At 34.4% G+C, this 13,175-nt stretch overlaps 1 protein-coding gene across 1 annotated transcript; it reads left to right on the top strand.

Moving 5' to 3' along the window:
* The first annotated feature begins 4,936 nt into the window (after positions 1-4,936).
* On the top strand, positions 4,937-12,975 carry LOC585883 (mitochondrial intermediate peptidase). The gene is made up of 10 exons (XM_785688.5): positions 4,937-4,984; positions 5,791-5,993; positions 6,589-6,762; positions 7,344-7,432; positions 8,198-8,348; positions 9,228-9,410; positions 9,948-10,153; positions 10,897-10,957; positions 11,478-11,530; positions 12,061-12,975. The coding sequence occupies exons 2-10, from the start codon at positions 5,826-5,828 to the stop codon at positions 12,236-12,238; spliced, it is 1,263 nt and encodes a 420-aa protein (XP_790781.3). The 5' UTR covers positions 4,937-4,984; positions 5,791-5,825; the 3' UTR covers positions 12,239-12,975.
* The last annotated feature ends 200 nt before the right edge of the window (positions 12,976-13,175 follow it).

Raw genomic sequence — 13,175 nt, 5'->3', positions numbered from 1 at the left:
TTAACAATCGTTTTACTTTTTGGTTTATTGTTAACCAACTCTTTTGTATTTTATCAATGGTTGTGGATAACTATGGTATTATTTACATTTTAAGACAAGTTAGCTTGTATATTTTGAAAGTATCTTCGAAACAAAAAACACTATGGGACTTGGTTTACTGCATGACATGAGGACAAGGCTGAAGAGAAAGGACAGAAAAGAAGTAAAAATGGAATTGACAAAATGCTGTACATGGACATGTATGTGAAAAAGTTGTAGGCAAAGGTAAAAGACAGCTGAAATAAAGGATTGAATCAGAAAAGTGCAATTATGCAGATCAAGTGATGGAAAATGTATTGATCGATTGTAGATATGGATATTTATTGAAAGACGTAATGGATGGTGAATTTTTTATATGTGTGTGATAAACTACCTGGAGAAGATGGAAAAGGTTTTAAAAGAACCAACGATGGTTGATACAAGTACAGGAATTGAAGATATTTTATGTATATATTTTGATCGTGTAAAGCACATGGAATACATGGTGAAAGAAAGCTGCAATATTTCTTGTCATTTTGTGTATAATTTGTAGAAGGTATAATGTATGCAACTATTTGAACAAATATGGAACAATATATTATCAAGTCAGTTGCATTGATATCTAGAAATGTATTTTGTCCCCCACATTACCATTACTCTTAGGAGACAAACAACTCTTTCTATTTTCTGCTTAATTTGTAAGTTACATCATCATATAAATTATAAAGTGCACATTCCTTCAACCTTTTGACATTTTTCTTTCTTCACAAACAATTTGTTTTTGGTCTTTCTTTTTATTTATCTTGCCTTCTCCTTATCCACTTTCTACACATTTATCCCCTACGTAACATTTTCAGCTATTTTCCTATCCTCTATTGGCCCTCTTTTTCTGATCTTTCATAATTTTTCTTTGCTCAACCTAATAATTTCATATTGGCTGTTGGCATTACCAATCATTTCCAGTGATATTGCTTTCATAAATTTTCACAATGTTGCCTTTTGGTGCCTTTCTGTATAACTAGTAATAGCAATACTACTTCTCGATGTTAATGACAACAATAATGATAATGATAATATTATATAATCTTTAAAACTATGATAATCATTGTTAATAATAATAACAATAACTAAAATAGTAACAATTCTAATAAATTAATAATTTCATCAACAACAGAAACAACAACAAAAATACAAAAATGATGGTAATGAAATATAGACCACTTTTGATAATGAAAATGATTCCTTACTCGACAATTATTGAACAGACCTGCCTTGTACAAAAGTTAAGCATTTATGTGCAATTATATTTAATAGATGTGTATATGGCTTTGTACCTGTAGTCTACTTTCCTGACACAACTGTATCCATTAGTAAATGTTTTGTATTGGGTTTTCATATGGTGTTTATCTGTTTTATACATGTTTTTATATACACACCTTTTTGTATTATATCACCCTATTTATACTCAGATCATGTGGTGTACAGGATGTACGTAGTGCCTTTTCTCCTTTTATAACATATTTTATACAAGTTTTGTAGATTTTTCTAAGAATGCTCCTATATGTAATGAAAACGAGGATGGTTCCCCTTTTGTACTTAAATTTTAAAACAAAACCTAATTAATAAACATAACTATTTTGTCTGCATTCATCTACTACATGGTTAAAGGGGGAATATCACTTTTAAAATCAGATTAATTGAAATGAGTTTTGAGCAGTGTCTTACAGTCGGGATATTGCGTCTGTGACATGATTGGAATATCTTACTTTTTTATTCTGCTTAATGAAACAACATTTTCTTCATTGTTTGTGCAGTTAGCCAGCTGCATTGCAGTACAATATTGTATTTTTTTTTTGCACTAGTGGAATGATAAGGATTCCAAGCTCCTTTTCTTGCTATTTTTGTAATAATTCAGCATGAGAACTTTGCCAAGAGATTAAATGTAAAAGTTATTACATTCACAATTCTACTATCAATAATTTACTTTGTACAAGATCATTAAATTGAATATTAGTGGCATTCATAATTATTACAATAAGTTTTGTAAACATCTCTTTTGAAATAGACACAGAGGCTGTATTACATGTAATTCATTTTTTCTTTCACTTTGTTATGTTGTTCCAGTAATCATGCCTTTAAAAAAATAATTATTGCATTTTTTCATTGTGATATATGTGCATTAAGTTTCATGCAGTCAATATTTGTGTATATTTTGTTGTGTTTTGTCATATGTTCATCATTTCTGCATTGTCAAATGTGTCATTAGCTAATTGAAGCAAACCATGCTCATTGCATTTAGGCAGTGACTCTGGAATTACTTACAATTTTCACAACTCTTTTAAGAAACTTGTTATTTCATGAATTTAATCTGTACCATTTACAAAATGTCTAGTGAAATAAATTTGATTACTCAATATTAAAGTTTAAGTCCCATTTTGTAAGATCATTTTGATATGTACATTATGCAATGTATCATTGTTTACTTATCCATTTTATGTGTACAAAATGATAAATCCATTTGATGTTGCTGGTAAACAGATAAATGACAACATTTTGATGGTAGAGATCAAAATCCTGTGGCAGATGTGAAGTCAATAAAATTATGTATGACAATCAACAAAAAAATAGAGTTTGTTGTTATACATTTAATCATATTTTGTCTCATATACATAGAATTATGTGGAGAAAGAGTGGGAATATATGGATAGAAAGAGCACAATATTTCATAGATGAGGAAATGTTAGGAGAGGGGGAGAGAGAGAGAGGGAGGGGAAGCCTAAGAGAATATACTACAGAAGATATATAGAACAGAATAATGTACTACAGAAGATATATAGTATAGAGAATTAGAGAATAACATACTATATTAAATAGTTGAAAAGTATATAATACAGAAGATAGTATACAAATATACACTGCCTTGAGAGGTTCTGGTTAAAACTATGCGCAAGAGGTGACTCCAATAGTACTATTTGCTGAGGGGCGCAGCCCCGAAGCAAATGGTACTTTTGGAGTCACCGAGGCCCATAGTTTAACCAGTACCTCGAATAGAAGGCATGGTATATTTGTTTTATATCCTGCATCAAAATTTTTTTTTTTTTTTTTTTTTAATTTAAAAAAAAAATTGGGAAAAAAAAATTTAGAACAAAAAAATGTCAATTTTTATCTAAAAAGATTTAAAATATTTTGTTTTCATTAAATTAAGATTTGAAAAAAAAATTGATTCAATTAAAAAAACCTCCCAAATAGTAAACCAAAATAGTACTCTCATAATAGTACTTTCTAACTATAGCTCAAATATTTTTGGTCATGTGACGAGCTCTCAACCAATCAGAAGCCAACAAATTTTTGATGCAGGATATAATAGTGAATAATATACTATAGACGATATGTAGAAGATAATAATATACTATAGAAGATATATAGAAGAGAACAATAAAGTATAGAAGAAAAATAGTAGAGAATTACATAAAGAGGGAACAATAAACCCAGTTTCCCTTTGTTTTTCCTTTCTCACCATGTTGTACTTTTCCCAGTGAACATTTCCCCCATTCATTATAGTGGTGAGTGCCCTTTCTGTAAAAATGCTCCTTTTATGTATTTGATGTGCCCCACTTTATACCCCATCATTAAAAAAGAAACAGAAGAAAATTCACATTCCAAGTGAAGAAAATGCCCCTCCTATAACTGTATATCTACCTATGATAACAAAAAAAAAAAACTAATTCCCCAATCATGCATTGCCAATCCAGGAGGTTTAAAATTACCTCTTGATAACTTCTATGCCGAAAATTAGACCAAGAGTCTATCCATTTTTAACACAAAACCTAGATAAATTATTATATGCCCTTGACTTATTATAAATTTATTTCATATTCGCCTTAATTGACTCTCTAGTATTATCCACATTTCCCTGTTTTATAAAGGGGAAGAAAAAAGTTCGGGTCGATCATTAAGAAAATAGATGTGATGTAGAAAACGTAACGCAGCAAAAAAAAGGCGTAAATAATATTTAACATCAGGACTGGAGGATCATTGGGCATCTGGAAGAGGCTGTAATCAACAGATTGTGCTTAAAAGCTATAGCTGGACCCAAACATTATGGACAAATTGTCGCTATGCGAGACCTCATTTCACACTAAAATCTAAAACTTCAGTATTTTTCTGACCTGTAATTCTTTGACCAAATTTTACTTACGATTATAAAATGTACTGGTTTAAAGTCTATTCTAATTCCGAAATGTGAAGAAGAAATAAAATAGGAAATCTGATCATAAGAGACAACATGATATATTTGATAAACCTCGAACCATTGACAGAACAAAGTAAATTCCACCAATTAGAGGGGCGGATAAATGGTAATTCATGATCGAAGGCTTGTACATCAGTCTGATAATTATGTTCTAGCAACACATTGCTAAAAAAAAAGTCTCCAGAAATTAGTTGATTATATGACCCCGATCATGACTTATTACTGTAATCAAGTATGATTATTCCTTTCTTAATGTTGCATTATGAAAATAATAGATTCTAACGTTTGGCCTTTGTATCTTTTGCCTTTGCAACATCATTAAGAAAAAGTATTTGTACCGTACAAATACCATTTCAAAATTCCATTTTGAAAAATGGAATTTAAAGTCTTGTGTCATGCCTTTTTATGAGTGAGTAATCAAGAAAATGGAAGAGAATGAGAGGAGAAATAGAGCGAGAGTAGAGAGCGTGAAGAGAAGACAGAGACAGAGGGAACTATAAAAAGATATATTGTAAAATGAAAAGGCAAATAAAGAACGAATGAAAGTAAAGAAAATGGGAAGGGAGAACAGATCCATTGGGAGATTTTTCATATAAACATTATGTTCTGCGTAGATGGCGTGCCATACATTTATACATTCTATGGTATGCCATCCGCGGTCCGTATCCGCTTTTGAGCTAAAATCGAAATCACGAGACAGCGATCTGTTCGAAGGTACGATGTTACAATATCATATCGTTGTCTAATGTTGTGGATATTTTCATTTAATTTTCATTCAGAAATATTTCGATGGATCTCTTTGCTGTAATAATTACATTGTTACGTGTACAATCGTGAATTAATTATGGAAAATCGTGTTTGAAAAATGTTAGATGACCGAAGCTTTGAAACATGACATGTATTAGTACAGGTGGGACTGTATTGTGAAGAAGAAGGAGGAGGAGGGGAGGAGGAGAAGAAAAGAGTAGAAATAGAAATAAAGAAGGGGGAAAAGCATTTAAAACTTGGAAGGTGAAGAAGATTTTGAAATAAGAAAAGGGAGGAAAAATTGAGAAGAATAACAAACTATGAAGAAGGAGTATGATTAATGTGATGAAGGAAGATGATAAGGTAATTGGATAAAGTGGAGATGATGTGGTTCAGTGGGTCATTTCCTTGACTCTCAAGGCAAGGGTTGAGGGTTCTGATCCCAGGCTGGCACTTATGTCCTGGCTGTGGCATGACATTAATCCACATTTGCTGCTCTCTACCCAAATGACACTAAAATGGCAATCACTTGGGTAATAATAACTGCGGGGCCTTCGGGAAAAAGAACATCTGTCCTGAGGTTTCCTTGATAAACAAAATTATTCTCAGAATCTCAGAATCATCCAGACATCGCTTAGAAGCACTAACGTCTAGAGGTGGTGTCGCTCCCATGCAATGTGCACTTAAGGAAGAGAAAGAAATTTAGAATATGATACATTTCTGCTATATACATACAATTAAAGAAAGCCATTGTTCAATATCTTTGTATACAGAAAATTATGTGTAGTAATACACAGTAACGGCAAGAATGGCATCTTTAAGACGGAACATCTTTGAGGGAATCAAGAGAAATCTATCATCTTCAAGATGTAACCCTCAAGTGAGGCAGACAAGGAAAGTAACTACTTGGTCACCTCTCGGGGCAGCCTTCAATGCCAAGACCAATCGAAAGCTGGACAAGTCGGGCAAGAATGTGGTAAGTGACATCATAATGTGAAGACTGCTCCGACGAATGCCCTCAAAACAGGTGTTTTAGACTTCATTTCACCAAAGATAGGGTTACTATTAATTGCAGTTGAGATGTAGGTTGGAGTTTAAGGGATGAGGTAGTATTTGGTCCGCTGCTGAAGCAAAGAATTTGTTTAGGGGTAGGATATTTGACTGCAAAACAATTGTTGCTAGGGCAAGAGATGTAAAATCATTCAAAGACCATTCAATCCTCTATTTTTCTGCCTATTACATGTACTAGAAAAAAGGGCAAGGAAGGGGTTGTGTTAGAGATTCTTTGGTTGTAGTTTAAAAATGTTAGGTTTCTTTTTCTATCAAAAGCATGAGGGATGTTGCAAGGGTTCAAACATTTTTTAGTCGGGGAGGATAAAGCATTCGCTCATAAAAAACACAATCATGGATTTTTCCTAGGGCTTGAATCACACAGTATTTTTCTTTAGAACATTATCCCAAAATGAATACTAGTGGAAAAAGTTTCTTGCTTTTATTCAATTTGCAAGCTTATAAATTTTGAATTGAGTATTTATTGAGTCCAATTCATGAAAGATCTCTCTTTTTCACAGGGTCTCTTTGGAATGCCAGAGTTGACACGACCAGAGGGCTTTTTAGAAGCACAGGAGAAGTCTTTGGCAGAGGTCAAAGACCTTTTGAACGAGGTCATCCACACTCAACCCTGCCAAGAGGTCGTTGTACTGTTTGATAAACTTTCAGATGCGCTCTGTAGAGTGGCTGATCTGGTAAGTCCATTTTCTTGAAGATTAGCTTAAGATTTAAAAAGAAAGTTAGTAAAAATCATTCCAAAATCTCTTTTAAGTGTAAGCCAAAAGTGATGTCCATGTATTTCTTAATAAACAAGATTTTTAGATGATCTTGAATATATCTATCCAGTTTGCATTTGCCAAAGAGAGATAGAAATTATGATACCGGTATGTACCAAAAGGAAAGAAATATTGATTTAGCAGACTAGAAGTCTTTTTGGCTTGAAACTATTCAAAATGTGTTTTTACATTTTACAAGTAATTCAGATTCAGATTCAGATTAATTTTATTTGTCCGTTTGGAAATCAGATGGAATTAAAAGAAGAAGGAAGCAGGAGACTGAAATAATGATTGTGAATGACATTCTGCAAAGAACTGGTGGTATTCTTGCGTGGAAAAAAAAATATGAACTCTAGTTTTCCGGATAAAATATGGAGGGAGTATCAGCTTTGTTGCATTTCAACAGTAAGAGAGACTCACTCAATCTCAGCCACTAATTGAATCCTAAAGGGGAATCTAATAAGCAAATAATTATTTTTCTTTTTCAATCAATGTCTCAGTCTGATTTTGTGAGGATCGCCCACCCAGACGAGAAGTTCCGCAAGGCTGCAGAGGATGCCTGCATGGCCGTCAGCGCAACGGTAGAAGTGTAAGTGGAATCTAAATGAACAGTCGATTTGCCTTGGCAACAACCTGCATAGAAAGACCATCTGTCTAGAAAGATCCCTCAAATACTGTTTGTATTATTGAAAGGAACTATAGACCACTTGCCTACAAAGACCATGTTTTGTTTTCATTTTTTTTTTAATGGTAATTCTCATGAAAAATTGTTAAAAAAAGGAACCTGTTCAGACCATATCTGATTCATCCTTTAAATAGTTATTGTACATTGGTTTTCACTGTATATGTCATTTATCCAATGAAAGGTCGAAGACCACATTTGTCATTTGAGGCTGTAAATGAATAGGCACCCCAATGGTAGATCACTCTAAAAACTAATAGAAAGGTGATCTGCCTCCAATTTAAGATTGTATTCAACTTACATTCTAGGCCTGAGCACTGATAGAGTTTTTAATTAGACTATAAGAACCATTCATTCATCCAAATCTTTGACCACTTGCAGATCTTAGAGAGATTTTGGTTTGATAGTTTGTTTTGCCTGACTGCTAAGAAAGCATGTGTATGCTTGTAAGTGAGCAACCATGGGACCGACAGCTTTAAGTCCTCTCCGAGGGACTTGGTTTTGAGGATTAATGCCTTACCAAAGGACACTTGAGCATCAACTTGGTTTCGAAACCGGGACCTCCGAGTTATGAGACCACTGCTCCACCACTGAGCCTTTGCGTCTTGTTTATTTTACAATAGTATAGATACACGTGTATCGTTGAAGTCATTTTCAAACTCTTTTTCTTAGGTTGAACACAAACACAGAGCTACACAGGTCATTACGTCGTCTCCTTGACGACCGTGCTGTGATGTCATCGATGGACGAGGAATCTCAGAGGGTTGCTCAGCTCTTCATGTTTGACTTTGAGCAGAGTGGGATACACCTGGAAGAAAGCACTGTAAGACCTAAACGCCTCCACAGAAGTTCTTCAATCCAAGTTTTAGCGTTGATATCTCTTGTTTTGATGTATTATCATCTTTGAATTTAGTGTCATTTAAAAGCTTGTTTATGTCCCTTTACTTTGATGCCCCATTTGTAATTATTATATAATCATGGAACGTGCAGTACACATGAATATACATGTAGGGCCAAGTCCAAAGCGAAATGTTGCACACTGCATTATTATTGTCATCAGTGAATTCAATTGAAATTAATTAGTTAATAGTAATAATGAACTCCTTATTCCACAAAATATGTAAAGGAATTATTATTCCATGGACAGTCTTAGAAACCAAACCTTAATTCAGCAGTTGATATTTTGAGCTTCCCAATTCTGCATCATCGCTGATATGTATTTGTAAGTGATTTTTTTTCAGGCCGGCAATCACATGGTCATTGCATAACTGTAATATAACTATAATATCGTTCAACGTCTACTGCTACGCATTGTAAGAAAAAGTATTTTCAGTATTTGCTTTCATGCATGTTATCTGTAATTTTGTTGTTGTATTGCTGTAAAGCGCATTGATGACATGTGCAATAGAAGGCTACTTTTGTAAATGATCCTGTAACCAGAATCTGTACTATTTTTTCTTCCTCTCTCCAGCATAGGTATTGCTGAGTAGTACAGTCAAACCTGCTTTAGTGACCACCTGTCTACAAAGGCCACATTTGTCGTTTCCCTTGAAAATGGTTTCTCATTGAATCATGTACTAAAGGAACCTGTCTACAAAGACCACCTGTCTTCAAAGCTCACTTTTTGTGTTTCCCTTGGGCGGTCACTATAGACTGGTTTAACTGTATCAACTATTCTTCTTCTTTTTTTTGTTCATTTCAGAGAAAAAAGTTTGTGAGTCTGAACGAGGAGCTCCTGATGCTCGGAAGCTACTTCCTTCAGAATACTCAGATCGGTCACAGTGTACCTAAGGATATGATCCCACCGCACATTAAGCATTGCTTCACAATAGATGGTAGCAACGTGACAATCAACTCACTGTACAGCGATAGTCCCAATGATCTGGTGAGTTATTTTCTTTTTTTTTTCCAGATGTCTCTTCTGGGTTCTTAATTAGTACATGCAAATAGTAATCATCTAGACTTGAGAGAAACAAAAATTATTCAGTGCATTTATGAGGTTGTGACTATTTCAATGTCACTCTCAGCTACCTGGGCACATTAGGTCGGTAATATTATCTAAGTTTTAAAATAAGAAAGATTTCTTTTATGAAATAAATCAAAGATTGTCTTTAGAATTTGATTCAAATCACTTATATTTAATAATTTAAATCATATCCAGGTTTATTAGATCTACGTTCAGGCAATAATCTGGTTTTTGACCTTACTTTGGTTATTAATTTTGTTTTTTATGTTTTTTTAAAATAAAATGACTATTTATGATGGCAGCACTAACAAGGCTCCTAAGTGACCAGTCTCTTTACTTGTACATGATTAGTTATGATTTGTTCCATAAATAATTTTGTTCATGTACACAAAGTATGATAATATGTCAATTTGAAGTTGAGCTTATCAAACAATGTATCCATCCCACTTACCACAGGTCAGGGAAGCGTCTTACAAAATCTATCTCCATCCGAACAAAGACCAGTCGGAAATCCTTGACCGTCTCTTAGCAGGACGCCACGAGCTTGCCAACCTGGTGGAATTCCCCACCTGGGCCCATCGGGCGCTGAGGGGAACAATGGCGGGTAGCCCCGAGACGGTCATGTCTTTCCTGACGTCAACATCGGATAAACTTTTTGACAGGTTGGTGGAAAGCCCCACTGCACTACTTATAGCTACTTGAGGCCTCTATATAGCAAACAATGCCTAATCGGTGCCTGTTGGTCCCCCATGATCCTCTTTTTCTTATGTTAATTGAGAGCTGGGTTGATGAGATACATGTAGCCACCTGTCAGTGACCTTGCTGGGAGGTCTAATCTCTCCATGCCAAACTAGTGCAGAGGGGCTTTAAAGGGCAATCCAACCTTTGTAACATGGTCATTTGAATGAAAGCAGAAACATCAGAGAAACAAAATGGCAAAAGTTTGAAAGAAATCGGACCAATAATAAGAAAGTTATGAATGACACGCCATGATGACACGTCCTCCCTCCACATCTTCTTGACTCGAGCATCTTCTCATTTAGACCAAATTCACCGCTCTCTTTTTTTCTTCACCATATCTTTCCATGAAATATTCAGTCTTCGTTGCCCTCATTACACCAATGCAAATTTCAAATTGACAATTTTGTCAGTGGATTGTGATGTAATGACGGATAACTTTCCCGTTTGTTGTGTACAAAAATATCACTAATTTCTGTTTTTATCCCAAGTGCCTTCACCTTTTGGACAACACTCAAAATATGTTATGGAGAGTATATTATTATGGGTCCTCTAAAAAGGATTCTATTTTGTTGTTTTCATTCTTTATTTTATTTTTTATTTTAATAATTTCTGTTTTTCTTATTCTCCTCATTCATATTTTCCTTTATTTTCTCCATGCCTGCAGGGTAGAAAAAGAGATGGATGAGCTACGGAGAGTGAAATCCCAGCACAACCCATCTTCAGCAGTAAGTAACCATTGCCTATCCAGTTAACAACTAAATTAGGGCCTTTGTTGAATACTTTTAAATGTAAGCTTTAAATGAGCCACTTTCTCAAGAAATATAAATCACAACAAATTAAATTTCACATACATGTACTTATCATATTGACATACCTGGCTAATGAATAGTTGGTGGGACGTAAAAGATTAGTATGAGTTTCTGCGCATAACAGAGGCCATCAACTTGTTCTTAGACACAGAAATGTGAGGTGTATTTAAACGCATGTACGGTATGCTTTATTGTTACTGTCTTTTTTTTTGTGGTGGATTGTTTGTTACATGTGATCAAAGTTTTGGAAGCGTAAATCATAAGGATACATGCATATTTGTATGCTTATTTCTTGGTTGCACCCATGATTAATTTAAAATTGATGAACTAGATTTATTTTCTGAGTTACTGTTTGTGTTCTTTTCATGGGAGTTGGTTTGACACCCCTATTTTGATAAATGGTAGAACCCTCACATTCCTTTTCTATCATATGCAGGACATATTAGCTTGGGATCCACCATTCTACATGGGGTTGACAAGGAGTGACAGGTAAGGGAAATCCCCACATACATTATCACATTGTTGCTTAACCGTACTAGTAATACAATGTATACAAATTGTGCTTTGTAAGTTTTTTTCAGTATGGTTTTCATCAATATTTTAGTATACTTTGAGACTAGGTTGTATAGAGTTTTGCAATAGGAATTGCTTCCAACTGAACAGTTTATGTTCCAATGCAGATGTCTACAATTCATAAAAGTCTCCAAATATAAAACAAATCCTACTTGAACAGCTTTCATATACATATACATGTAAACATCTGTTTAGATGCAAATGGGATTAAACTATACATAAGAATAAAAGTTAATGCTCTTGTGGCTGTCAGCAAAGAATATTACATGTGTGTAGGTACATTTAATACAAGACACAGAAAACACAAGCAATAGCAAAATATTTGTTGCAATAACATAATGAATAATACTTCAATGATTCAGTGCGAATGATTATACACTGTATTTCTGCCTTTAAAACAACACATCTCAGTTTAACCAGTTGCAAATTTCATTTTACACTTTAAGGTATGCCATCAGTCCCTCAGACTACAAGCCCTACTTCTCCCTCGGAGCATGCATGGAAGGTCTCCAGGTTCTCATGGACAAACTCTACAACATAGAGCTGGAGAATGTTCAACCGGACCATGGGGAGGTCTGGGCTCCGGATGTGCTCAAACTAGTGAGCATATTTCTTTATTTGTAATGCAAATTCTGTTTTCTTTAGTTATCAACTCTTTTCCTTCTAAACCGCTTAGAGGCATTATGCAATTTGCGGTATAAAAATATCTTATTATTATTATTATTATTGATTTTTTTTTTTTTATATGGATAGATTACTCATGCTATTAAAATAGCTTACTATTAAAATAGTTTATTTTAACTCATAAATTGAATTACATGTTATTTACATCAACAAGTGAAGAGAAATTACAGTAACATATTTGATATTTATATGATTTATGTAACAACCAGGAAGGAAAATTGATAGGGCTGCTCTTACACAGAGTGAAAAAGTCTTCAGTTAGCTTAGTTGTATAAAAAATAACAATAAAAAACAAGTGACAAATTAAAATTGGTACTGGAGGCGGAGGTGCATTTGAAGAAAATAATGGCTAAAAAGCATTCTGAATTAGGCCCATTTCGGAAACCAAATTTTGGTACACTGTGTACACGGTATACTGATTTTGCCCATAAAATACAAGTTCTGGTACGCCAGCCTGTAGCCCTGTTACACCTTTCCAGATGTAACGCAAGCGTAAAGCCGTGATAACAACCCAGCTTTTGTAACAACCCAACTTCTGACCGATTTCCATCTAAAAATGTAATAAACAATTTTGCAGGAGGCACATGGTGAAGAAATATTGTCAACTGGCAATGTACATGTACATGCCATGAGATGGACCCTGACCCTCACATGCGTTTGAAAGGGGTGTAGGGGCAAATATTGTAAAAAGTCGAATAAACACCACTTTTAGGCCGAAATGTTAAGATCCGGGGTGGTCCAGCATTGTGGCCGAAAAAATTCAAATATTTAAATAGGCTAGTTTCCTCAAAATAAATGTCTCTACATGCCATGAGATGGACCCTGACCCTCATATGCGTTTGAAAGGGGTGTAGGGGCAAATATTGAAAAAAGTCGA

Source organism: Strongylocentrotus purpuratus, unplaced genomic scaffold (assembly GCF_000002235.5).
Source record: "Strongylocentrotus purpuratus isolate Spur 01 unplaced genomic scaffold, Spur_5.0 spur5_scaffold_12, whole genome shotgun sequence".
In the NCBI taxonomy this organism is placed as follows: Eukaryota; Metazoa; Echinodermata; class Echinoidea; order Camarodonta; family Strongylocentrotidae; genus Strongylocentrotus; species Strongylocentrotus purpuratus.
Note: the sequence above shows the minus strand (reverse complement) of the source record. Positions and strands in the feature narration are given on the sequence as shown.

Coding starts and splice junctions, on each gene's coding strand:
- LOC585883 (XM_785688.5), top strand. CDS start 5,826: ATGGCATCTTTAAGACGGAACATCTTTGAGGGAATCAAGAGAAATCTA. Junction 9,411..9,947: donor GCGATAGTCCCAATGATCTG/GTGAGTTATTTT, acceptor CACTTACCACAG/GTCAGGGAAGCGTCTTACAA. Junction 10,958..11,477: donor AGCACAACCCATCTTCAGCA/GTAAGTAACCAT, acceptor TATCATATGCAG/GACATATTAGCTTGGGATCC.